This window comes from Scleropages formosus, chromosome 20 (assembly GCF_900964775.1).
Source record: "Scleropages formosus chromosome 20, fSclFor1.1, whole genome shotgun sequence".
Classification (NCBI taxonomy): Eukaryota; Metazoa; Chordata; class Actinopteri; order Osteoglossiformes; family Osteoglossidae; genus Scleropages; species Scleropages formosus.
Window position 1 is genome coordinate 12,687,163 of NC_041825.1, and position 25,968 is coordinate 12,713,130.

Here is a 25,968-nt window from a genome sequence, read left to right on the forward strand (position 1 = left end):
GGAAAGGGGTATAAATATATATCCGACACATGATCATGACGACATAATATCCGTACAAAAACACACAGGCGTCGACATGTACGTGATTCTGGCGATTAAATTATGAAATTTTACGAAATGCTAACGAGTCATTACCCTCCAGTCACTGTGAGTATTTTTTATGACGTGAGCGTGAATGTTGCGCCTCAGGAGCTGTCTTTTGTGCACCTATATACTGTACAATAATAATAATAATAATAATAATAATAATAATAATAATATATGGGTGTAGCCGAGCACTGTCAGATTACTCTTTTTAAGAGGTGGCATATTAACAACAAATAGATGGAAATGCCATTACAAGCTATTAGACTATTATGATTTTTTTTCTCCACTTATAATATTCCCAAATCTCCCCACTGCTGAGGTTTCAAACAAAATGACAAACAAACAGGCATCAAACATTCATAACTGCCGGCTTCCTTTGTGGTGTTTCGTGGCATATGGGTTTTACGCGTTGTCCTTTAATACATAAATATATATGTATACATACCGAAATATATTTACCGAAAGGTGCAGTGAAGTAAAAAAAGTATTCTTAAGAAAGTGTCATATTACGATTTAAACGTTAAGTTCGGTAGTGAAATGTTCGACTGGCCTCTGTCGCCAAGATGTGTTGTTTTTGTCTCTGTGTGTGTGTGAGAGGACTCTGGGATGGACCGGCGCCTCGTTCAAGACGTTCTCTGCACTACAGCCTCTGCTTCCAGGATAGACTCCGGACCACCGCGACCCTGCACTGGACATGCGCATATTAACTATGGAGGGATGGAAATGATGGTATCGTAGGAACCGATGGAAATAGAACAAGGAGACCGGAGAGCAGCAGGTGCGAGCCCTTCCCTGCCCGGTGTACCATGGTAAGGAGAGGGACAGTAAGGGCTCCCCCACAGCCACACCACAGCCCCGTCTGCGCTCTACTCCTGTACAGCAGTGCCTGGGATCCGCAGAACGGCCATCTTCAACGTTTCACTGCCACCTAGTGGCCACTGCAGAAATTGCTCGCTCAGAGTCATGGGCAGCCGGTGGGGTCCAGGTGAGGCCTGTTGCCTTGTACTTCGAAGGTCGTCGGTTCGAATCCCACTTCTGCCATAGTACCTCCTGATCAAGGTACTGAATGAAATCTGAAAAAAAGGCCAAGTAAGAATACCCAACTGCACTGCTGGTTAAATCATTGGGATGTTTCATGTCCAACACAAAGTAGTGTGTGACAAAGGCGTTGGCTGAACAAACAGGTAAATAGGGTCCTTTGAAAGAATGCAGTGCTGGACCGCTGTCCTAATAGGATTCTGTTGTGAGATGTGTACTAATGAGTTAGATGGCAAAGACAAAAGAAGATAGCGACACAAACAATTACCACTGCGTGAATTGAATCAAGTTAGGTGCATTTTTTTAAAAAGCAGGTAAAATTCTTAATGGCTGGGGAAAAAAAAAAAAACTATAGGACCCTGTTAAAATTCATGATATTTGAAAAAAGAGAAAAGATCAGTTTCATTTCACAGGTAGACTGAAGCAAAAACAGCTGCCGACACTGCGTGCTGTCAGAGCTCTTCCGCACACTGCTCCCGGGCCCATAGTCGCAATGTTTACGCGGACAAAACACACCGTGAGAAGCGAGTGGAGAAATTTTGCATTCCGGTAACTCGCTACTTGGAAAATATACAGCTGTTCGGAGTTGATTCTCAAGCACGTCAAAATGATTTCCTGAAAATGTCAACAGATTCAAGAGATACCTCGATAAACAATAAACAATTCGCTGGAGCAAAAGCAACCTGAAAAGGCTGTACACCTGTTTTACATTAATCTCATATGTATGTATGTATAACGTATGCTCTTATGCGCACTTTCGTCTTAGCTCGCATATTAATACGTGACGGGACTCTATTACATCTGTATTACAACAAAGCCGCTGTTCTATGCAAAGCTCCCAAGCGCAAAAGGGAAACCCGCTATTCTGGGATCCTTCTGGAAATCCGCAGTTCTTAGAAGGGCATTTCATCATTTCGCATGGGAACTTTTTTGCATAATTCTGTTCATTAGTCTGAAACACATGCGTTCTCCTGTTGCGATCCTTTTGTCAACAAGATGTTGTCATTTAAGGTAACATTTTGCAACTTGTTTTTCCTGTGAACGACCATGGCGGTTATTTGAAGCGCGTTCATTAATCTCGTTGACTGTAGTGATGCAAGGCAGTTCTGGATGACCGAGGGCCCGTAGCCACTTCTGTTCTGCACATGGGACCAGCTAGTAGAAATAAACTGGCGCTCAGCTGACGTGAAATTAAGGAGGCTCAGATAAATATCATGTAGCTCTGGGGCGAGCGATGACCATATGGCCTCGGGATAATCAAACCTGTTGTTTTTGCGTCTGCGTTGTCCTTTGTTTTCCATCGCTTAAGTGTCTGTCTCGGCGAACACTAACTATTGTTTTATTAAGAATTTCTCTCTGCTCCTCATTTCTGTCGTGCCATTTCCCACTGCACCTTTCTACTTGTTCATAGAAAAGTTTTAATGCGTTGCACACTGGAAACTTCTGCCAGAATACCCATTTCCTTTGACTCTACTTCATTTTTGAACGTTTGAAATCTCTGGTGATAAAACATAGTGAAATATCACTACCCGGGTACTGCACAGCCCAGATGTGAGTATTGAGAGGTCCGTTCTTTTAAAGAATTTCCAGGGAGAGATACTGGTCTTTAGTCTTTATGGACGCTGCCCGCATCAGGTCCGTGACTGAGGTTTCCGGGGCTTCCAGAGAAATTTCACAACAAATTAATATTCCTCTCAGACTGCTGAGTATCTTCAGTATGATGATAGCCTAATTCTTTCAGCCTGTTATGTGAAGGAACAAGCCTTTCCCTCCACACACTTGACCCAAAGGGGGGGTTGTAGCAAGCCAGAACCTAACCCAGCAACACAAGGCGTAAGGCTGGAGGGGGAGGGGACACACCCAGGATAGGATGCCACTCCATCACAAGGCACCCCAAGCAGGACTTGAACCCCAGACCCACCACGAAGTGGGACCTGGCCAAATCTGCTGCGCCACCGCATCCCCTCCTTTCCCTTTGCTTGTTGAGTATAAAATTAAATGATAAATGTCTGCTAGATTCTCAAATGCATAACTCATTTTAGTTAATGGGTGGCAAAGTGGTGCAGCAGGTAGCGCTGCCACCTCAGAGTGCCTGGTGGTTTGGGTGTAGGTTTGAATCTCACTCAGTCTGTGTGGAGTTTGCATGTTTTCCTTGTGTCTGTGTGGGTGTCCTCCGGGTGCTCCGGTTTCCACACACAGTCCAAAGTGTCCCACCCAAGGTGTGGGACCCCCAAAAAGGACAAGCAGTTAATGAAAGTTAGTGAGCATTGCTTCAAAATGTATAAAGCATATGAAAACATATCGATCAGAAAAAAATTACTTTTCCTAAAAGTTTTTTTTTTCCAAGGTGAATAATTTTAATTTACACCGAATACTACAAATTGTACCTGTACATTGAATCATGTGTTCAATCTGTGCTTTTTTAATTGCGCAAAGAAAATATATGAAATGCACAACAACATTGTGTTATGAAGAAGAGTGTAACAGCAAGTGACACAGTGGCTTAGTGCAAGTGCCTTATATTCAATGGTCCCAGGTTCAAATTTTCTTGCTTTCTCTAGTAAAATTCCCTTGTTCTTATCCTAACTTGCTCCAGGACAAATTACTGCTGTGCCATTAAAACGAGTAAATAATTGTACAATGACAACACGTAGCTTCAGTTTTGGAAACGCATCAGTAATCAGAAATGTGAAAGTACAGCTGACGTTACAAATGCATGATGTGCAAATTTGGCACGTGGAGCTAAAGTAAAATTTTGCCATGTCATTTCGTAATTACATTTACAGGCGCATCGCTGCTGCTACGATAGATTAGGGGCTCGGACACCAAAAGATATTAGGAATATCAGAAATATTAGAATCATACCCATTTATTGCAGCAGAGGGCTACAAATGAAATTTGGCCCAAATTTGTTATTTGCCCACAAATATATCCTATTTTTAGTCCTCATGGATGTCTGTTCATTCAGATCTTTATTGGTGTTCTGAACAGACACTACAAATACATTTGCTACAGTTCTGCATATTCCCACATCAGTGTGCGTGAAACATAGGTCATATAACTATAAACATCACACTTCGCCCACTTTGTTGGTCAGAACTAGCAGTGAATCATGCCAGGACTTCCGATGCTCACATCTGTGCATGAACTCTGCTAAATGGCATGGTTTTTCCGAGGCACCGAAACACACCAAGAGAAATGCATTTCATGTATTTGCCCCTAGTTATTTCCATCCCATCAGGAATCCTATGGAGGCAGCAATACCTCCTCGCATGCATACAAATTTGAAAGCAACGTAGGTAAGCGCGCGTCATATATGCTGTTAGCCGCACACACCCCAGAGAAAATTGTGTTTCTTTAATCAACGACCACACATTTACACCTTTTTATACAGCACAAAAGCACGTTAGTTGTCTGGAAATGTTCATTTACATTATGTTGAGGAAAGCAATTACAGAGCTATCGAATAAAATAAATATTTAAAATTAAATGACCTATTTTGTTTATTATATGGCTGTTATTAAAGTTGCACCTCAGTGAATTCCCTATTTCCACTTAACTTTTGCCTTGAGCCTGAAGTTCCGTTCTTAAGCCGCTACACATACCTTTTACTGGAATGGGCTCAGAGAGTCCTATCAGCAGTAAATAAATTACATTTGAAACTAATCTTGTTGTTTTCAAACTAATCCCCAGCAAACGACTATGTAATTGTGCAAAAAGACGTAAGGAAAAAAAAACGATACGGATGAAGTGCTTGAAAGTTTTAACTGATTAAAAAATGCAATAGTTAAAAATGTTAAAAATGACATATTCTAAATATCATATGATATTATTTTCCGTTCTTTGCTTTCGTACTCTTTCAAAGACCCAGCCTTGAAGCACTTTATGCTAAGTTAATTTACCTAAATATATCCTCAGCACTCAGCACAAGACCAACAACTTTGTAAATGGAAACTTGCTGATCCATAACAGTTCTGGTGGGAGATGTTTGCTGGGGGGCAGTGCAATATTAATGTTAATATCAGTGATCGATCAGGGGATTTGCAAGAAGGCATAAGGTGTTTAATTATAATTGCATCAGAAGTGACGTTGTAATGGCAACGGGATTTGAATAAGGTCACATCTCCGTCTCACCTTGCAAGTGTTACACTATATTAAATGCCACTCATGTTAAGTGCACTGAAACCTTCTTGATGTAGTCACAGCGTAATATAAAGGTTAAATTGAAAAATGTCCCTTCACCAGCGGAAAAACCTGTGATGATTGATACCCCTTGTAAGAAAAATAAATGTTAACAGACCCCAGTTCTTAACTTGTACCTTTATGAATAAAATGTATTTATTACACAAAGATGTGGACTATTGTGATTAGATTTTAAATGTTGCCAGTTTCACTTGAATTTAGAAGGTCAAGTGAAAGAATTAGCAGGTTTTGTAAATGGTTAGACAAGACTGATCTGACATTATGTTAATCACCTCAGATCAACCAGGAAAAAAAATAAAAATACCGAGACGTCTCACATTTAGATTTTTTTTACTGATGAAAACCGAGATAATCAGCAGAAATCACTGTTTTCAAATAAGTGAAACACATAGTTCTTTTGCGTTCAGTACAATAATATTTCCCTTAAGGTTTATTTCGCAGGTTCATAAATAGTATAATGGTTAAACTATATTTGACATATTCATTTTATGCAGTTTTTTTTTAAACATTCTGCATTAACACAGAGATAGCGACATTTAATAAACTGATGTACAAAATTAAAATGAAGACATTAAGAGTAGCGCTTTTCTTGTAACAGTTCATATTATTACAAAACGTTGCCACGACATCAGAAAACACCGTACGTCCAATTTGTTTCTGCATTGACTATTTACCTATGCTCATTGTCTTCAGTGCAACAAATCAGTTCCAATCTCTCCAATCTGCAATGTTCCAAGCAATGGGGCTATTTGTACTCGAGAAAACAACGGAAAAAAAAAACTGAAAAGTTGCTTCTGCCAGTGACTGACAATACAACTGACTTGATGACCACCCAAAGGTTGCATCTTGTATCATAAAGGTTCACAATATTTGGGCTAAGGTGTGGTTTCTTCTTCTACTGCTAGACCGTGGACTTTCCAAAGCGAGCCTTTCGCACCACCCGTGATCCTTAACTGAAGTGCGGAGCATCAGAATGTCACCTCCATCACACCCGCCTGTGTGCTGCCCATGTAGCCCTCAGAGATTTCAACTTAAAGCACCTTTACCATGCTGCAACATTAACTATTCATACCTGTAATTCACCATCTAAATGCTGCAACTCAGCTCCAGAGCCTGTGAGTGTGATGCAGTGTAAGAGCAAGTATTTTACCCATAATCCTGCTAGTCCTTTGACATAACATTTTGAGTATTTCATTCAAGCGGATGGGAAATGGGGAACATCAACAGAATTTGGCTGCTCCATGCTTAATTTGCTCCTACGTTCTGCGCTCCACGATTCCGCAACTACACAAGTAAACAGTAAACATGACAACGATACCACGTCTTCCAGCATCACTTTGGTAAACAGTCAGCCTGTCAGCATCTCCCAGATTTCATCCAGGTCCAGACTTCATGCTCAAAATACACCAAGTCGCTTGTATAAGTGTTTTTTTTTCTTTCCTTTTCTTTTCTGTACAGAACAAACACAGGTAACAAAATCCTCAACACAACGTCCCATTAGTTTATTACACCGTCAGAGAGACGACTGTGAGACGCCGGCGCACGGGACACGAATCCGAAGCTATACATCATGTGTAAAGATTAAAAATTGCATCCAAGCCAAGGGAAAGAAGCCTATGGTAGCAGGTCATTTTCACACTGACGTTCACGAGCGAGAGGAAGGAGCTGTGCTTCCGCTGTGGGTGCAGTCTCCAGCTGGGCTACGGCACAGTTCTACTCACAGCCGTCAGAGGGTCACATGGTCCAGAAGTGCAGATTGAGGTGCTGGGGCTCCAGCAGCTGAATCTGGGGTCCCGTGGTGCTGGAATGAGGGGGGCGAAAGCCAGGAGCGGGGTCTGGGGTGGAGAGGATGTAGTCAATGCTGAACTTAATTTCAGAATCAGGTTTTCCCAGGGAGGGGGGGTTCAGTGGGGCTTGTCTCTGGCTGGGGTCAATGGAGCAGAAGGGGCTGGAGTCTAGCTGCCCCATGGGGGTCTCCTGCGGACCCTCCATGGGCAGGAAGGCCTCAGGGGGCTCCCGGAAGCCCATCTTGATGTTGCGTCTGCGGCGGCGGCGGCGAAAGTTGCCGTTTTCAAAGAGGTCCAGCATGGACTCGCATCCTGTGGCGAAAGTCCAGTAGTTTCCTTTGCCCTTTTCATTGCCTTCAGTCCTGGGAACCTATAGAGAAGCCTTTCTTGAGTTTGCTTTCTTAACACTTAGTAAGTTAACGCTTTCTGTGTTACCATGTGCAGCTTTACAGCACATCATTTACGTACGCGGTGATTAAATGTGCCCAAGCATCATGGTGCCGCTGGCAACTCGGACTGAAATACACTGAAAGTTGGTCTTTGGAGGTACCGCACCGAGAATTATTAACTATTGAAATTAAATTTGTGGAAATACTTTGCTCTGTTGCCTGGACTTCTGAAATGCTGAAATATTTCCTTGAAATGCTGAAAGTATAGAAGTTATTATAACCCCAGTGTGATGTTTTGGAAAGATGCGGTGCATGGTAAAAAAGTAAGGTTGCAATAATGTAAAATGAGGTGTTTTAAAAGAAGAATTTAAAAAGAGATTTTTGTCCAACATCAATAGAGGAAAACATTTCTGAAAACACATTTTCGTTATGTGATTCCCATTGCAGCTGAGTTGTCACCAGCATTCGGATTTCAACATACTGTTAAACTGTATTTCGGCACAAACCTAAAATATTAGTACATTTAACAGAAAAATGGAAGGAAGAAGTAAACTACATTTAATCATTTCATAACTCAAAACTGTGTACTACAAGTACATAAAAAGTGAGTTCTAGGAAGTGTCCAAAGGGGAAGTTGTCTCATAATATGAGAGTCATAAGTCCCAGCAGGGATCATTCGCACTTGTTGCGGTTTGTAGCAAAATACAGGCCAGGTGAACACAACAATGATGTATAATATTCGAAAGGTTCATATTTTAATCAAGTTCCTTGTAGCGGGTGAGCCGTGATCACATTCGTCGACGAGCGCAGCCCAAACACAAGTGACAAGGTGGTAAACGACACTGTTTTCCGTTAATCGCCAGGTGGAACGTGCAGAGCACGTGGGCGGAGCGAGACGGACCGATGCGCTGCGTGTGTCTGTGTCTGTGTGTGTGTGTGTGTGTGTGTGTGTGTGTGTGTGTGTGTGTCGGCTGCGTGGCACCTTGACGAAGCAGCTGTTGAGGGACAGGTTGTGCCGGATGGAGTTCTGCCAGGCGCGCTGGTTACTGCGGTAGTAGGGGAACCTCCGCATGATGAACTCGTAGATGCCGGACAGAGTGACCCTGCGCCCGGGGCTCTGCTGGATGGCCATGGCGATGAGCGCGATGTAGCTGATGATGGACGCCGGCCGGGTAGGGCACGTGGGGGTGGGCCGGAGGGGCGGAGGGGACACACACACACACACACACACAAACACACACACAGGCCAGGGCACTCGCCGGTTAAGACACCTTTGACAAACTGACTCGGACCCGCCGCAGCGCGCGGATTCACACGGGAACTTTTAACACAAAACGCAACGTCTTACTTGCAGCTAATTAGGAGACAATGAATATTATTCCGTTTCTGCGCAGGTACCATACAGGTACGGCGTAAAATACCATACAGGTACCGTACACGCAGCACTCAATCAGTGCACTTGAGTCTTCACTTTGCTTCTTCGGCTTTTGCCGTAAATTGCGGAGCAATAGTAATAATAATAATAATACATAATAATAATAATAATAATAATAATAATTTAGGGGCCTAAAGATGAAGTAAAAGTTTAAATCCCACTTTATAATTTAAACGTACAAATAAAACATCCTTTGCAGTAACAATGACATTACAAAGCCAGTTCTTAACAGTTCGAGTCATACATCCTATCAGAAAGATTCTGAATAGACAAAGTAAAACAGCTCCAACAAGAACAGCAATAATAATAATAATAAAATTTCATAATAACAACAATAATAATAACTCTATTATTATTCTTATTATTATTATGAAATTCAGTTTCTGCAGCTCACAGAGTGTGATGCAGCATAAAAATACAGAACATTTAGTACTGCTAAATACAGAAGAAATGGAATAAAATACAGGATAAATAGAAGCAGCTAATTTAAGTTGAGGTTAGCAGCATTGCTTGTGTATAATTTTAATGAAAATACCTGTACGCAGGTCGACACATTTTCTTCTCGTCATCAGTACCACAGGTAGGGTATCCGTCACCGTCATAATTGAAGCAGTTGTACGGATACTGCGTATTATCAAACATCGCTCAGGTGTGTCACTGTGCGGAGTGACAGTGTTACAGTTGCCGCATAAGACCAGCGATGAGAAGGTACTGAAGCGGGAGCGCGGCTCCGATCAGCGTGCCGGGTGCCGACTGTTGCGTGTCCCCTGGATGGGAACAGCCCTGCTCCTGATGCTGCTCTCTGCTCTCTGGGTGGTTAAAGCGCTGATAAGGGGCTAAATGGTTTCACTCCCACCGCCTGCATGAACCCCTGAACCCGGGGCGTCATCAGTTTGAAGCCACTCACTCCCATCCTGGGTGGTCCTAAGCACACTGTTACCAGTTTTTTTTTTCTAGGCCTTTTTTTAATTCCAGGACCCGAAGAGCAACTAGGTAGCATGTGGACATCCATCACAAACAAACAAGTCCTTAACATACCATTTTTCATCCCGGTTTTTCTTACCGTACGCACAGTCAAGAACTTTTTGTGCTGTTTTCTGAAATTGCAGAATTCCAGCCAACAATGCGAGGTCTGCAGATCTTATCTATAATACTGTATAATAGTTATAAATTGTATTTCCGTGACTAAAAGGCGGGGATGTGTGATCAAAGGGTCCTTAAACAGAGCATTTTAGGGGCTACTGTGGGGCTTCGGAGATCGAGAAAAACAGCCTGGGGCCTGAGGCCTCTGTGTGTGGCCTCTTGTCTGGGGATGGTGGAAGTGGGGCAGGTCCACTGTACGCTTGCAGTGCCGAAACTAGAACAACTTAAGAACGTAAGGCCATTTTATTTAGTCTCTCTTAAATTGCAGATGAAGGCCATTCCGAAAAAATGAGTAGGAAGGTGATCAGGAATGGTCGATATTCCGAGTCTTATGCAGCTACTCGTGTGACGAACATTGGTGCAGGTGGTGGAAAGAAGCAAGAGAACTACTTAATCACACACTGCAACTATGTCCCTCTTTCTGCTAATGTAATGAACACATTGTTTTTTCCATGAGATGTACGTCGCTTTGGAGAAAAGCATGTGCTAAATTATTAAATGTAAATGTAAAAACCACTTCACTGTAACTTTTACACTGTCCGCAGTATTTTTAATATCGTAATTGTGTAAAAAAAACTGCTGATGCAGAATTTGGGATACAGCTGAAATCACTTGTTTTTATTCAGAGCTTTAAAGAGCGCTGGATGAGAATCTTGCCATTTTTTTTTTTTCAGAGGCCTGAAATGAAACTCACATCAATGTGACAGATGCTTCATTATGAATTACAGCTCATATTAATTTAGCTTTTTTCAAGTATTATTAAGTGTAGGAAAGTACCAGGCTGCTTTTTTATAGAACATATATATTCAGCATTTTCAAACTTATTTGAAATCAAATGGTCTGAAATGGAAATGAACAAGGAACGGAATTAATAATTATAATAATAAGGATATGTTACTACTCCTGTATGCACACTGCACTAATGTATTATGTGGAAAGTGCTGTGGTGTACAGTTCAAAAAATCAATTTTTGATAGCCATATTGTTTCCCATTTTTTGAAAAGATACAATCCGGTTTGAAACATATAAATGGAAAAAAATAGCAGAGGATTGTGAAAATGTTTTTTGCAAATTAGAAAAAAAATCTTATCACAAATGCGATGATACATGTATTTACATTTATTTATTTAGCAGACACTTTCTCCAAACTTGCAATGAACTCTATGTAGTGTTACCAGCCCACATACCTTATTTACCAAGGTGATTTACACTGCTAGATACACTACTTACAATGGGTCACTCACCCATACAACATGTATCTTTTATTCATTATATTTATTATTTATAATAAGGGCAAGTTGTATTGTAAATATTGCACATTTTTGCATTCTTGCATGTTTTGCATTTGTATTTCAAAGAAACGTTCAAAGTGTGTTTGAAAAAGCTTTAAATCGAGTGAGGGACGTGCACTGAAGCAGAGACATTTTCACAAACTGGACTTATCCTTTTTTCCTACCGTCAGATTAATGAGAAATCAACCATCAGATTTATGAGGAAGATATGTGTTAAATGCTATTAATAGAACTTCTTTGTAGGAAATAATTATGACAATTTAGCTCTGGTATCAAAGGATAAGTAGCTCCAGGGTTCGTGTCTGTATTAGCCTTGTTATCTCCAAGTGCTTGAAGCTTCAGCACAGGAAATGTGACCACGTCAAAAAGTGTGTCCCTCAAGAAATCAGAGGTACATACTTTTTTAATTAGTTAATAACGAAACGTTGCGATGCGATGTTGACGGTGAGACGGCATACTGTCACGGGCCGAATTAGTACGACTCGAAAGCTGCAATCAGATACCGTAGTATTCCCACGGCGCTCTCTGTGCATTCCCATGACAGCATTTCCTCTGGGCGACTGTCTGCGCTGACTGCGATTACAGTCTCTGTCCCCTCGGATGTTTGTCTCAACAGTATTTCCTTCATTCATAAAATAGATGCTTTGGCTGTTTTGTATTCAAGGGCTGTAAAGGGTTTGGAAAAGGCAACACAGATACTCTAAGTCCATAGGTGTTGTGTCCTCATATCATTTTACTAACGCAGGTAGCAGTAAGGCGGCTATTTTTCAGAAAGTATGCATTCATATGTACGAAAACCCAGAAGTATAAGCTGAGGTGTTTCTCTTTCGTGTGCTCTATGATAATCACATTTTCTAATCATTTTGAAAGTTTTTCCCTCTTTTACATTTATCTGACACTTTTCGCCAAAGCAACTTACAATATTAAGGTAACAATTATAAGCCTACAATCATTTACACAGCTGGGTGATGTTACTAAAGCAGTCCTAGGGTAAGTACCTTGCTCAAGGGTTCTACAGCTGACAGTGGGGCTCAAACCTGTAACCTTTAGGCCCAAAGTGCTAACCACTACCCTACAAGCCATCCTTTGTAACACATTTATCCTGCATCCCTCCAATTTATAACATAATATGCATCAAATTTATACTTTCCTGTTTAAGATAATTTTTTTTTTTTTGGTTCTTGGTCTATTTCCTGTAAAAGTCTTAATTTCATTCTTATTCAAGTAGAAAACTAAATCACTACCAGCTTCCCACAGTGTGAAACCCCTTTTATTTAATTAAACACTGAGGTTCATCCATTTAGAATTCATATAATTTGCTTCACTTCAAACCAGTCTGAGAACTTGACTGTCGAACTAAAACAATTCAATCCATCTACGTTCTTCTATTCTTTTTTCAGCTGCATTTACCGTGTATTTACTGCGTATGTAGCAGATCTCGAATTTTGGGTTGTCGATAAAGAAATATAAATTAAACACAGTTTGAACTTTCAGACAAGTAAAACAAACACACTAACATAAACATATACACATACATCAGTATGTATCTGTTCAAAGCTATAAAACGAGGTAAACAAGAAGATACAAATGTTGTGAAATTTTAGCAAGTGTTTGACACATTATTGCCGATGTTCATGAATAACATTTGGAAAAAGTCACAAATTAGGAGAAAATTTAACAAACTGAAAAAGAGTATCTTGATGATGCACAGTATAGTTAGTTATTTTAAATTAAATGTACCTTAAACCGTTAAAAGATACTAATCTCCATATATTAAGAACATTTGCTGCCAAGGAAAACTAGTAATTGTTTGATTTATGCCTGAGTTTATAGCTGTATAGCATAAGTGTGTGATAAATTTGAACCTTCTGTTATAAATGCCATTTCCAGCTGGAAAAGATGTAGATTCCATTCCTGATTTTAATACAAGATGTCATGGAAGAATTTGTTTAGACAACAATATCTGACTCTTCAATAAATAAAGCGGATCTTTTGAGCAATACAATGTATTTGACAAAGACATTCAGCTGTTGGGTTTAATCGATTTTGTGGTGACGGATTATTCTGTATACATGTACCTCGACTATAATGTTTATTCGCTGCTTTTCCCCAATCAGCAACAGTAAATGCAATGGAAGATGACTCTGCCTGCTCCCCCCACCCCGCCAGAGCGTAGGGTTTGGGTTACTTGGAAGGGTTTGCATCTTCAAAACTTGGTAAGCTCGATGTTCAGAACACCTTGTTTCATTTCAAGCAAGTTCTTAAACGCATTTTGACTGAACTTAACCTCATATTTCGTAATCTTACCCAAGGGATTTACATTTTTGATTTCTGAATGGGGGATTTAGTGTAATCACAGATATTAAAGAAGTCCTTACAAAACGTGTTCTTGTGTCAACAGCTGCTGGAGAGTCGTTTTCGCTATGCAACCATGCAATCTTTAGAATCCTTTGTGTTTTGCATTCCAGATTAACAAGTGTTTTCAGTTCCTGCTGATGGTGGGAGATTATTTCAGTTCCTTCACTAGCATCACTTTATTCTGTAAAATTTTCTTTTGGCAATATTTTTCATTAGTTTTCCATCACATTGGAGAAAAGTGAGAGCCAAATGCATAAAAATGTGAATGTGTTATTTGCAAACTGTGGAAAATTAGAGATTCAGCAAGCCTTTAAATTATTTTTGGAGAATATCTGCATACTGAGTATCACGTGCAAATACTTTTTTTTTTCCAAGCATGTATTTAACATGTATATTAGTTATTCGTAATTTATGGACATTTTCTTTACATAAGAATGTATGTCAATGTATAGGTCATGAAATATATTATCCCTTTTTTTTTTAAGGGACCTTACAACATTATAATCAACTTTACAGTAATTTATTCATTTACAGAGTAGGTTATTCTTATTACATGAGCTGCTCAATTCACAAACACAACTGATATTGGAGGTCTGTTCGTGAATTGACTTGTTCAACTATATAGTGACTTTTACCTGTAAGTCACAATTTAAGAAGTATAGAAAAAAACACTCTCTCAGTTTATCAAAAGTTTGGGGTATAGCATTAATAATTAAAATACTTTGTAAGACAACCTTTTTTAATTTAAAGTTAAGCTACATTAAAATTCATTGAAAATAAATGAAAATAAAAGCACACCCTCTCCAGAAAGCTGTACGGAGTCACGGACTCACAAACACGGGACATGAGCTGTGAACGCAGTGGAAGTGAGTTGAACGAAAGCGGCCCCACGCATTTCTAATCTCTTCGGGTGTTAAGCTGCCAAATAAGAGCCGAGTGTGGAAACTCAAGGCAGTTCTGCTCTGCAAGAGCGGAACTTCACGAAAAAATAATGCTGAAGAAAACAGTTATAAATAAATGGGAAAATGACTGTATCTTCAAAAAACATCCTAACTCGAATGTCTGTGACATGAGGAGCTGCTGTATGTCAATTAGGGGTAAAACCCTGGTCAAAAGGTACTACAGCAGGAGTGGGATTTGAACCCAGAGCCTTCAGACGGGGAGGAAAAACCACATATGTACCAAATGTTTCCCACAATCTATGGTTATTATCTTCTATGAATCTCCTGCCTTTATGAATTGCAGAGATTTGCCATCGTGTGGTCTTCGGAGTAATTTCATGGAGCAACACTGTCGCCCAGCGGCCACCGCCGGTACTACACGGCAATGTCAAGTGGTACCTGCACTCTCAGTTAACAGTACATTTTCAGCTCCTGGATGGATCATATGGACATCATTAAATCAATACATCCTATACACAGTATGAAAATATGAGTATCTGCAGCCCAGAACACAAATCAGGTATTCAGTTAAGTGACAACATATTTGCATGACAGTATTTAACATCTTGTCTGTGAATTGCAAAATCCCATACAAGGGAACAAAGCAATGGTTTGTACATTTAAACTATTTCAAATGTTGATTCAGATAATATCAGGTGTTAACAGATTAATTGTTTTAATTAAAGAAGCCCAAAGCAGGAGGGCAACACACAATTAAATTTTTGCTAGCGGTATTCCCAGCAGTTCAACTTTAAGATGACCAAACCTGTCAGCTTTTTGCCCCCCTGCAATTGGAGAATTTGACAAAACTGTATTGATTTTCCAGCTTAAAGGAACACGCATTTCTTTTTTTTTTCTTTTTTTTTGTTTTATTGCACTTTTACCATGTTGCAAACAAATTCCACAGAAACGATGCATGAAAGAAAAATAAGCATACTGCTGCAGAACCACAGCTTCTTATGTTAGCAAAGTATTTATAGTTATTTACATTGAGCTATGAGAACAAAAAAGTATCCTGGTCACCACTGCTAGGAAAAGATGAACTGACATCTCTACCACATTTCCTGCTCATCTTTTAAATCCAGGTTTAAGGAAGTTTTTTTAGTGTTTTTTTTTTTTTCTTTTTTCTTTTTTCTAGTAAACCCAAATATTCAAGTATTTCTATCATTGCACAGACACTGGATTGAATCCAATTAAACTGTCGTTGCATCTTACTCTCACCCCAGCACTGCACTCTCCTGCCTGACAGCAGGTAAAACTACAGCCACGCTTTGTGATCAATATGAGATAAACATCAGGACATTACATTTAAGCACCCCCAAAAACTTGACATGAATACAAAAAACTATTCCCATCTAACTCCATACTTTAACTTTAATAAATATCTGGAAAGAAGAAGAAGAAGAAGAAAAAAAGTCTAAAGAGGACATGTGTCCGGCTGTCTCCTTCTGAAACGCTGCACTCTGTTCCGGAAGAATTCAGCGATTTCATAGACTTTCACTGCACAAACAGCAGGGATGGAGGAAACCCCATAGTCCAGAGCGCTGTGATGCTGGGTCTCAGAAGAAGGGCAGACAACGGACACATTTTAACAATGCTACGTGATCGTAGTGCACACACGTCAAGACAAAAGGAGGGGGGGGAAAAAAAAAAAAACAAAAAAAACAAAATGTGTTCACATGAGGCACTGTATACGCAGGAGGATCTGCTCCTAACCGGTACTTATGCTAGAGATGAAACAAGTGTTTGCGATGAATTAAATAATGCAGCATTTCTTTTCTATTTAATAAAGCCTTGGCTGTCAGCACGTGTGACAAAACACACACTGACACGTTGCAAACTGATCCGTTTACCGCGGGCCTTACAGTTCGGCGTTATGAAGACATGGTTGGGGATTCTGTGTGCTGCTCCTCTGCTCTACTGCAGCCCAGCTCTGTGAATTCAGTCAAAGTGTGCATTTTATTGGCCTCCTCTATGGAGCTTGGCAAGGAATTATTAAAATATCGTATAAACGCCATCCTTTTCCTCTTGGCGCTCCGATCCGAACTCAACGCGCCACCCGAACGCTTCACGTGACGGTTCGTACTGGCCACGCGGAGCTGTCGTGCGATTCAGTCAGGCAGTCTGCACGTACAGAAAAAGTCACCATTATTCTGCCGTTAACCCACTCGTAGAAAACGTTCATACAAAGTTCTATGTCCAAGAGCTTTAGTTTTGGTAACGAGTACAAAAACAGAAAACGGGAAATGCAAGAGACACAGGGATTGATGGAGCACTAGCATCTCACACCACATACTGGTACTAAACATGGGACATGTGGGGGACAAAACATTTGGCAATTCCAGCTGAACTGAACAATATTTGAAGAACATTTCAACCATGAAAGAATTACATTTGTATCGGTTCATTTTATCGTAATACACCAATTGCGTCTGGGAAAAGTTTTCCTACGAGTCCAGGGTCACACCTCATCTTAGCAAGTTGACCGTATTTGTTCTCCTGGAATCTGTACAAACGACAAGCCTGGAGCAGACTTACATTAGTCAAGAGTTACTGTGCGTTTCAGTCTCAAGGTCGGTCTATAAAGGACCGGGAATTCTTTCGAAAGTATTCCGGGAACACGTTTTTATTCGTCTTAAAGACAACCTGTGTGATCAGAAATTCTGTTGAAAGGAAGGGGGGGGGAAGGGATCAACTGCCAACAAAATGTCGATATGAATTTGTCCTTGAAGTTGAATCTGAGAAGGTTCTGGTAAACAGAAGAAAGTTCAAAGTGCACATCTTTTTTGAGATGTGTAGAGAGAAGTTCATTAAAATCATTACAAGTGTGCAAAAACGTGTACAAAATACATTACATTTGGGCTTATCTGGTGAACGTGTGAAATAAGTTATGTATCGTCTTACATATCAATGTATCATGACCATTAGGCAAAACGATGAAATATGTATACTTATAATGTACACTGGTTAAGGCTTGTTGTGTTTTAAAGTAGTGACAATACCATACGTATGGATGCACATTTAAATCCATTTCATACACAAAGAAATCAATACTGTACCTAGGAATGGAAATTAATAACAAGGAAAAGCAGTTTTAGTTTGGCAGCTCCTCGCAATGTGAAAAGGAAAAGTCAGTTTAACAGAGATGAACTGCACTGACACGTAGAGTACCTAAAATAAGGCTTTAAAAACAAAACAAAATAATTATAAAAAAAAAAAAGGAAAAAAAAAAACACTTCTCGTACGGAAAGCGAGAGGTTAGAGCTACGGAGCTCAGCAGCGTGTACTAAAAGCCAAACGGAGCTGGCCTGTGTCTGCTGTGCGCACACAGAACAACATTAACATTTATTCCATCAGTTCTCTTATAATAAAATGATACGTTATGGTAAGATCATACACTGTTATATATTTATGCAAAGTTGTACATAAACAAAGGATGAATTCCTAAGAAAACGACAAAGAAAAATGCTCATCCGATTGTAAATCCAATATAAAATGCCGTTACATGAACATGGGCTCTGCTGAACATGACAAAAAAAAAAAAAAAAGAGGCAGGCATTTCTTTAATGCATGCATGCTGTTTTACAGCAAAAACAAGAAAAGCTTTTGAGTAGTTGACAAAATTACCCACAAGTGTTTGGGTTACAAAGACAGGAAGTGTGGCCGATATGCCCCTTTCGTCTCCCTTGCACCTAAAATTGCACACTGATAAATAATTCACCAATCTTACTCTATCTGTGCAGACAAATGGACGTTCATGACAAATAAAAGTATATTAATAAATAATTTAAGGCCAATTGAGGCTGGTGGGACAACCAAAAAAAAAAAAAAAAAAAAAAGAAAAAGACTTTGGAGCAAACCGGCACTCCAATCAGCGCCTTCCTTTAAAACGAAAAAAAAAAAAAAAAAAAAAAAAACCTGACGAGAACAGAAACGACAGTTCCTGACAGTTGTCAGATTTGAGCAATAAAACCTGTTATATAACAAGACCATGTCTATCACCTCCCCTATGCATGTTTATATACTTGCACACAAGCTTGTATAAGCTTACATACACATACCTATATACAAACGCACATACAAGAGAGATAGAGGAATAAACAAGTCTTGGAATTCACTGAATTCAAAAAAGTTGTGTAAATCGTAGCGTCTCTTGCAAGACTTCCGGGGAAGGGCTGGGGACGGGGGGGGGGGGTTGGCATGTTGCTGGCGTAGAGCGCGGGGAGAGCGCTGCCTACTACCTCCCGCTCTGGACCCCGCGGGTGCCGGCCGCGTCCAGGTCGTCCTCCACCACGGCGCCGTAGCCCTCCTTCTCGATGCAGTCGGCCAGCACCCTGAGCACCAGGCGCAGGCGCCGGTCCATGGCCTCCAGGTGCGGCCGGATGAGCACGGGCGTCAGTTTGTCCCTCTCCAGAGACTCGGCCATCAGCTCGCTCAGCTTGTACTCCTCTTTGGCCAGGAGCTGGAGACGCAGCTGGGTCGACTTCTTCACCCTGAGGAGACGAGCCGCTCAGTGGCGCAGACGCGTCGGAACCCTTCCCCGACTCCGAAGCTTCCCGCGCCCCCTTCGTTCAGGTGAGGAGCCAAAGCCCGTGCACGTTTACCGTGTCCCTGGACCGCACGTCCCATTTTTCTGTCCTTTCTACGCATGCAGATGGGAAGAAGCGCGGGACGTGTACACACACATGTACCGCGTTTCACCTCGATGCACTTAATGACATGTTAGAAAACAGGAGTTACGTAGCTGGAGAAAAGGGGTTTTTTTTTTGGTCATTTAGTCATAGGTAACCAAGGATGGTGGGGGACACGCTCCAAACAGTCGAGCAAGTCAGCGTAGCCCTGTTGAGTTCTGTGCCTTATATTTTTTGCCCACACCGACGCCCGACAAGCCGTTACAACCTGGGTTCAGTGATAATCATCGCTAACTATTTAAAGCGCAGGCTTCATAACTTATGAGAGAAAAAAAAAGAACAGAAAGCTGCTGTTTTACGCACATCATCTGAAACCGCTTGTCCCATACGGGGTCTCGGGGAACCGGAGCCTACCCGGTAACACGGGGCGTAAGGCCGGAGGGGGAGGGGACACACCCAGGACGGGACGCCAGGCCGTCGCAAGGCACCCCACGCGGGACTCGAACCCTAGACCCACTGGAGAGCAGGACCCGGTCCAACCCACTGCACCGCACCCCCGCTGCCGTTTTATTGACATTTTAAAGCCGACCCGACCGCAATGGGGAAACTCACCTGCAGCATTGGCTTAAAGGCACCAGAATGGACATTTCATCATGGGAGTGTTTCCCAAACCTGCACGGAGAAAGGAGGACGTGACACACTGAGCCATTCGTTTAGCTGGCAAGGTTACATTTACAACATTATTGCTATTTGTAGTTACACTTTTTGTAGGAATGGTGCCTCTGAGGAAGGACAGAAATGTATGTGATGCAGCATTTATTGGAACTAAAATCCAGAACCTATTTTTTTTTTTTTTATTAAAGATCCTGGATGATTCTTATTCAGCACATCTACAATTACACATGGTGATACAGTATCATACTGTATGTAGGCGCCATATTAATGTTGAAAAGCAGTCCAACATTATTCCCTGCATAACGCCCAACAGGAATTTAAATCATAGAAAACGTCAGCGTGTGTATATATGTATATGCACTAACGATGAGGACACAAAAAACTATAGCACAAATAATATTACACTTTGCAGTTTTCGGATATAACGTTTAACAGATATAACGAACAACACATGACGCATCGATAATGTACTGAAACCACGTAGAGCAACATGGTGAACGGATGGCTGAAGCCTAAAGAAGTGCTAACAGAAACCTTTGTCTACAGTCACCTGGAAAAATTTTGAACATTTTAAACTTCATCCGGTATGTTTTTTCTTTTTTCCCCCCCCCTCGCCCATTCGGCATTTAGCTCCTTACCCTCTCCCATTATCCAAGTGGATGATAAATGTGTCGTTCCCAAACTTTTCAAAAGTCTCATAGTGATGGCGATCCATATTACCTGTGCAAAAGAACCAGCAAGCAGGTCTGAGAAATTCAAGAGGAGAATCCAATTTCACAATTAATTTTCATATCATTACAATATATACTGTATATAAATAATAATATTATATGATATATTACACATGCACACACACAGAGACAAAATCATATGTGGTTACAGTCTGGATAGGCTATAAGAATTGCAATAAAACACAAACTTGTCAAAAACCTTTCCATACATTGAAGATTTTGTCTGCAATGCTACTGTTAAATGATACAATATTTTATTTAGCAATGACATAATGCCTCTTACCCATCAGAAAATCAAAGATGGTCATGTCCATGATATCCAGCAGACGCGTGCCGCTGTCGTATGGGGGCGTCTGCTTGACCTCCTCACAGTAATCTGGGTCCACCTCCCATCTGTTGGTGGGCGCGCGCGCGCGCACACACGCACACACACACACACACACACACGACTTATTAAAGAACACAGAAGTCCACGCCCTGTCGGCTCCTTTGGGAGCGTTCCTCAACCGGCGCATAGGGTTTACACAAACCAAATCACGTTGCATTAGCCGCTCCCCATCGAAAACAACTTGTCTCGAGTCAGGGTCACGGTGGTCTAGAGCCTATTCTGGCTTGGGAGGGTTCATCCTGGATGGACGGCAGCCCGTCACTGGGAAGGAACACATCGCGGCAGAGTGACACAATAAGGGCAATTTAGAGTCACCGATCCACCTGAAAGACACGTCTTTGGCGTACAGATGTGCGAGCGACTCTAGGAAGTCCACCGCTGTGTATCCAGCACCGAAAGTCACCTCGAACAAAGGTGTCGGCAAAATACCATCTAGTTACTACCCCTCGTGTCTCACTTTGGACAAAAGCGTCTGCTAAATTAATAAATGTGAATAAATAAATGTGTCGCTGGACACTTCAATTAGAAAACGTAACCATAACAGAAGCACAATTTACATGTGATACACGTGTGTGTATTTTAATCTTTTCATCTTATTTTCATTTTTTGATTCTACTTTCTAAGAAAGTTACTTCGTATCTTTAAAGTCCAGGCATGAGAGAGGCGTATATTTTTATGCTTCTATTGACTCTGTCTTACAGGGTAAAAAGTGACTTCCGGAGTCGCAAACAAATCACGTCGCTACCAGAATCCTGGTCCCGACCGTGTACATAAACTAAGGAGTTTGGGTATTTAAATGGTTTCCTTTTCATTTTACCTTGTTTATTCTTTCTCTTCCCCTCACTAAGAAAGCTACTTCAGCACCATCTTGAAACCTACAAATACACCGTTGGAAGCGTCCCATTTGTGCAACTCTGCGGTAAACTCATTTCGACTGGCTGATGTCCAACACCGATTTGTGTTTTTTTCTTCATTTTAAAAAAAAGGATGACTCCCTTGCCACGACATGCGCAACCTCCGCTTAGACCGGGACGGACCCCGCACAGCTCATCGCAGACATGTTTGCGAGGGCCCCGTTTCTTTAAGCGGCCGCCGCAGACCCCCGACCCCAGAGCACGTGAGCCCGACCTCGGCCGCAGAATTCCATCTTCCACCTGCACCCGCCGGGGGCAGGATTAGGGCACGGCGGCAGCCCGGCAGCATCGCTGCGCGCGCAACAAGGAGCGGGAACAGAGGAAGCAGGCTGGAGTTCACAGCGTTCACAGCGTTTCAGGTACCGGGGTAAAATCGGAGCGAACGCTTCAATACCACTTCTGTTTTCCTGCCTTTGCTTTGAGATGCCTTCGCTATCTTTACCGAGCAAGAAACCGAGAGGATTATACTGTTGGAGTCTTGAACAAAAACACCCTTCCAGTTGACTTTTATGCGTGAAGTTTTGTGTTTACAACACCCCGCAGACTTTAATTAAAGAACAGTTTAACTATTATACTTTAAATCAATTTGTTCTGAAGTCACACAATTAGTCCTTTCTCCGCACGTTCAGACGGAAAATTCAATTATTTGTTCTAAATGAGCGTTTGAAGTACTGCATTTGCCTCATTGTCACAGGGGCTGTAATGCGCTACAGTGCAGCATCTATGCGGCGTGGCCCTCCGTTGAAAAAAGCAAAAAAAAAGCAAAAAAAAAAAAATCACGATCAGCTCATACAATTCTGCTTTAATCTAATGATATGACAGACATCAGACTAAATATATTATTAAACCGACTATGACAGCTTTGTGATTTAGACTTGCAGGCCTATTATTTCAACTTTTGGCAAGCAACACATTACTTTGAAATAAATAGCAGAACACAATAACACCTTTGAAGAGCACAAACCGTAAAAGATAATTGAAAGATATTTCATGGTGGCTCAACCCTGATAAAAAGTCTGCTCTGGAGACGGAACAATCAAGCATCATGCATTCACGAGTATTTGCAATCTATTCCCAGCAATAATGCTGGGATTGTGCTAATTTGTTGTTTCTGGCAGCCGAAACCTCCGTTTTCATTCATTAATCCCTTTATTTTGGCTTAAATTATCTTATTTCATCTTGCTAAATGTTATTTCTTCAATTTTTAATTGATTTGATGCGGTACCGAATTCTGAGCGCCTTACCCTAGTAAAAGGCTAATTTCACACTGCAATTAAAGGGGAAAGGGGAAAGCGGTAACGTACCATTCAAACACAGCGCACTCCTACACCCCTCTGTTTGGGGCCAGTGCCTTTATGGCAGCTCTTTGATTCAACAGGTACAGAACGTGGTATGAAATGTGCTCTTCCAGGACAAAATATAAACTACTTGTTCTTGCCTGTGGCACTGTGATAAACCTTAAGTATATTTAAAAAAAAAAAAAAATGTTTTTGGTGCTTTGAACAGAAGGCCTGCAGCACACACCAATTTCCCGGGCACCTTCCACCTCAACTCTATGAGAGACAAGTTGAATCATTGAAATAATTAGTTGGATCACTGAAATAATTGGTTTAAATGGGTGCTTAGGTGCTCAGATTGAGCCCGGTTGGACTACGGGCAACCGCTGCCGCTTTGAGGATGAGAGCGGCCCGTCTCACGAGGAGCTCTTACTCGGCCTTCTTGCGCTTATGGTAGGACCGGCGCCAGGGGTTCCTCCAGGTCTTGCGCTTGGCCAGGGCCAGGTCAGGGAGAAAGGCGGCCAAGGATCCTTCGATCTGGTCTGGCTTCCCACACAGGGCGTGCTCCGTCGAGCAGTAGTAGGAGCACTCTCCATAGAAGCAGATATTATTGGCTGTAGAGGGTGAGAAATAATGCCTGAAGAAAAACTATCCAGATTCACATCAAGAGGGAAAAAAACCTCGAAGCCGCTGCCTCCATGTATAACACTAAAAATACATAGCAAAAACAGAGAAATAAAACGCTGGTTAGAGCTGAACCTAACTGAATACTGCTCTCTGAGCAGAGTGCTGAAAGTTTCGAAGGCATCGTTTCATTTTTTTACCGCTGTAAAGCATAGACAGGCGTTTGCGACAAGTGACCTTCGAAGAACGTGCCTGCCTCCCCGCAGTATACGGATTAATTTAAGGCAGCTATTCACACGGGTCCCGTCAGCGCGCGTCCGACACGGAGCGGACGTTTCCTCGTCTTTCTCAAGTTTCCCAACCGCATCTGACGTTCGACTCCGGATCTCCGGTCGGCGTTCCGCGCGCTGCACGACATACGTGGTACAGAAACACTTTACGACCTTTCCTAACTCCTCGAACCCTCAACCCCGCCCCACCGACATCCGCAGCACGCTCGGCAACGGGAGCCGCCCGCTCCAAAAAGGTCCGCACCTGGGGAAATGAAGAAGGTTCTCCACAGCTTCTTGTCACGCGTCACGTCCCTGATTTCCTTCGTCATGTTGACCAGCCTTCCGGCCACCGGAGGCACCCGCCGGAAGTCCAGGATCCTGCAACAGCGGCGACAGCAGCATAACTAATGGGAGCACGCGCAAGTGCGATGTTGCCTACGCGCGCAGCGATCGTGCAAAAGGAGCCCGGGACGTGTCTAACGCCGTGTCTGGTGGAGGGCAAGAGGCCCACGCAGTCAGCTGGGCGCAGCACTTTCCCAACGTCGTGCGCTAATGCGCCGAGACGGCCCGCTAATCCTCGGATTATCGTCGTGGAGCGCTCCGACGTACCAGATTCCAGGCCCCCGGATCACTCGCGTCTCCTGCCCCGCGCAACAGCTGGAAGCTTTTTTGCGTGCAGTTCCAACGGTTGCTGTGGATCGGGCGCCGAGGTTACACGGGGACAGCTGGTAACAACAGCGGTTGGAGCCGCTGCCTTTGGACTCAAAGGTCACAGGTTTGATTCCCACCCTCGGCTGCAGCGCCCCTGAGCGAGGTACTTACCCTAAATTGCCCCAGTAAAAATTACCCAGCTGTATAAATGGGTAAATAATTGTAAGATGCTTAACATCATAAGTCGCTTTGGAGAAAAGCGTCAGCTAAACGAATAAATGTAAATGCCTTGACCAGAGGGATGATGGACCAGATATTGACTTTGACGGCAACTGTGTGCCATGACATAATGCTACCAACAGGGGGAGCCAAGACAGGCCATCTAATGGACACACACACACACACACACACACACACACACACACAGAAACCGCTTGTCCCAAACAAGGTCGCGGCAAACCGGAGCCTAACCCGGCAACACAGGGCACAAGGCTGGAGGGGACACACCCAGGACGGGATGCCGGTCCGTCACAAGGGACCCCAAGCGGGACTCGAACCCAAACCCACTAGAGAGCAGGCACAGGCCAAACCCGCTGCGTCACCGCACCCCCCCATCTACTGGACACCCTCTCCAGATTATTATAACCATTATTATAATTAACAAACGACTTTGCCAAGGTGATCAAAAATGCTAGATATTAAACAGGGTATCCTCACTGTATCGCCTGATCGAGGGTTCAGAAGCAGGCCCGGAGTTCGAACCAGGGATCTTCAGGCAGCCAGGCGACAGCCTTAACCGGGCCGCTATCCGCTACACCGTCCAGATGACGAGGGGTCCGTCGGGGGCCGATGAGCGACGCTTGTCATCTGGACAGGGCCGCTTGCTGAGACCGCTGGGGCTCTGATGCACTTTCGGCGGAAACACGCAAATGCGCCAACGCGTTTATTGGATTACGACAATTGAATCAAACGGAGAAGCAAAGTCGCAATCGAATTACAGGGGCGCCTCTCCCTTCCTCCCGTCACCGGCGTCACTCCGACAAGCCGTCACGGTGAAGAAGTGAACGTACAGCAAAGAGTGGCATTTCACGAGGACGCGATGTCTGCGACGCCGACGCCGAGCGGCGCTGGG

At 42.5% G+C, this 25,968-nt stretch overlaps 2 protein-coding genes across 2 annotated transcripts in view; both read right to left on the reverse strand.

The window, feature by feature from the left end:
- Window positions 1-6,868: 6,868 nt before the first annotated feature.
- On the reverse strand, window positions 6,869-9,581 carry foxl3 (forkhead box L3). The gene is made up of 3 exons (XM_018761738.1): window positions 9,475-9,581; window positions 8,487-8,655; window positions 6,869-7,485 (listed from the first exon to the last, which is right to left on the reverse strand). The coding sequence occupies exons 1-3, from the start codon at window positions 9,579-9,581 to the stop codon at window positions 7,063-7,065; spliced, it is 699 nt and encodes a 232-aa protein (XP_018617254.1). The 3' UTR covers window positions 6,869-7,062.
- A 9,264-nt stretch (window positions 9,582-18,845) lies between these two features.
- fam20cb (FAM20C golgi associated secretory pathway kinase b) overlaps window positions 18,846-25,968 on the reverse strand; it is a 42,144-nt gene continuing 35,021 nt past the window's right edge. Inside the window, exons 5-10 of the mRNA XM_018761503.2 lie at window positions 24,448-24,563; window positions 23,723-23,903; window positions 20,994-21,103; window positions 20,618-20,699; window positions 19,917-19,976; window positions 18,846-19,166 (exon numbers count right to left, since the gene is read on the reverse strand). Coding sequence (XP_018617019.2) covers window positions 18,911-19,166; window positions 19,917-19,976; window positions 20,618-20,699; window positions 20,994-21,103; window positions 23,723-23,903; window positions 24,448-24,563 — 805 coding nt within the window. The 3' untranslated portion in view covers window positions 18,846-18,910. The remainder of the gene's footprint in view (window positions 19,167-19,916; window positions 19,977-20,617; window positions 20,700-20,993; window positions 21,104-23,722; window positions 23,904-24,447; window positions 24,564-25,968) is intronic.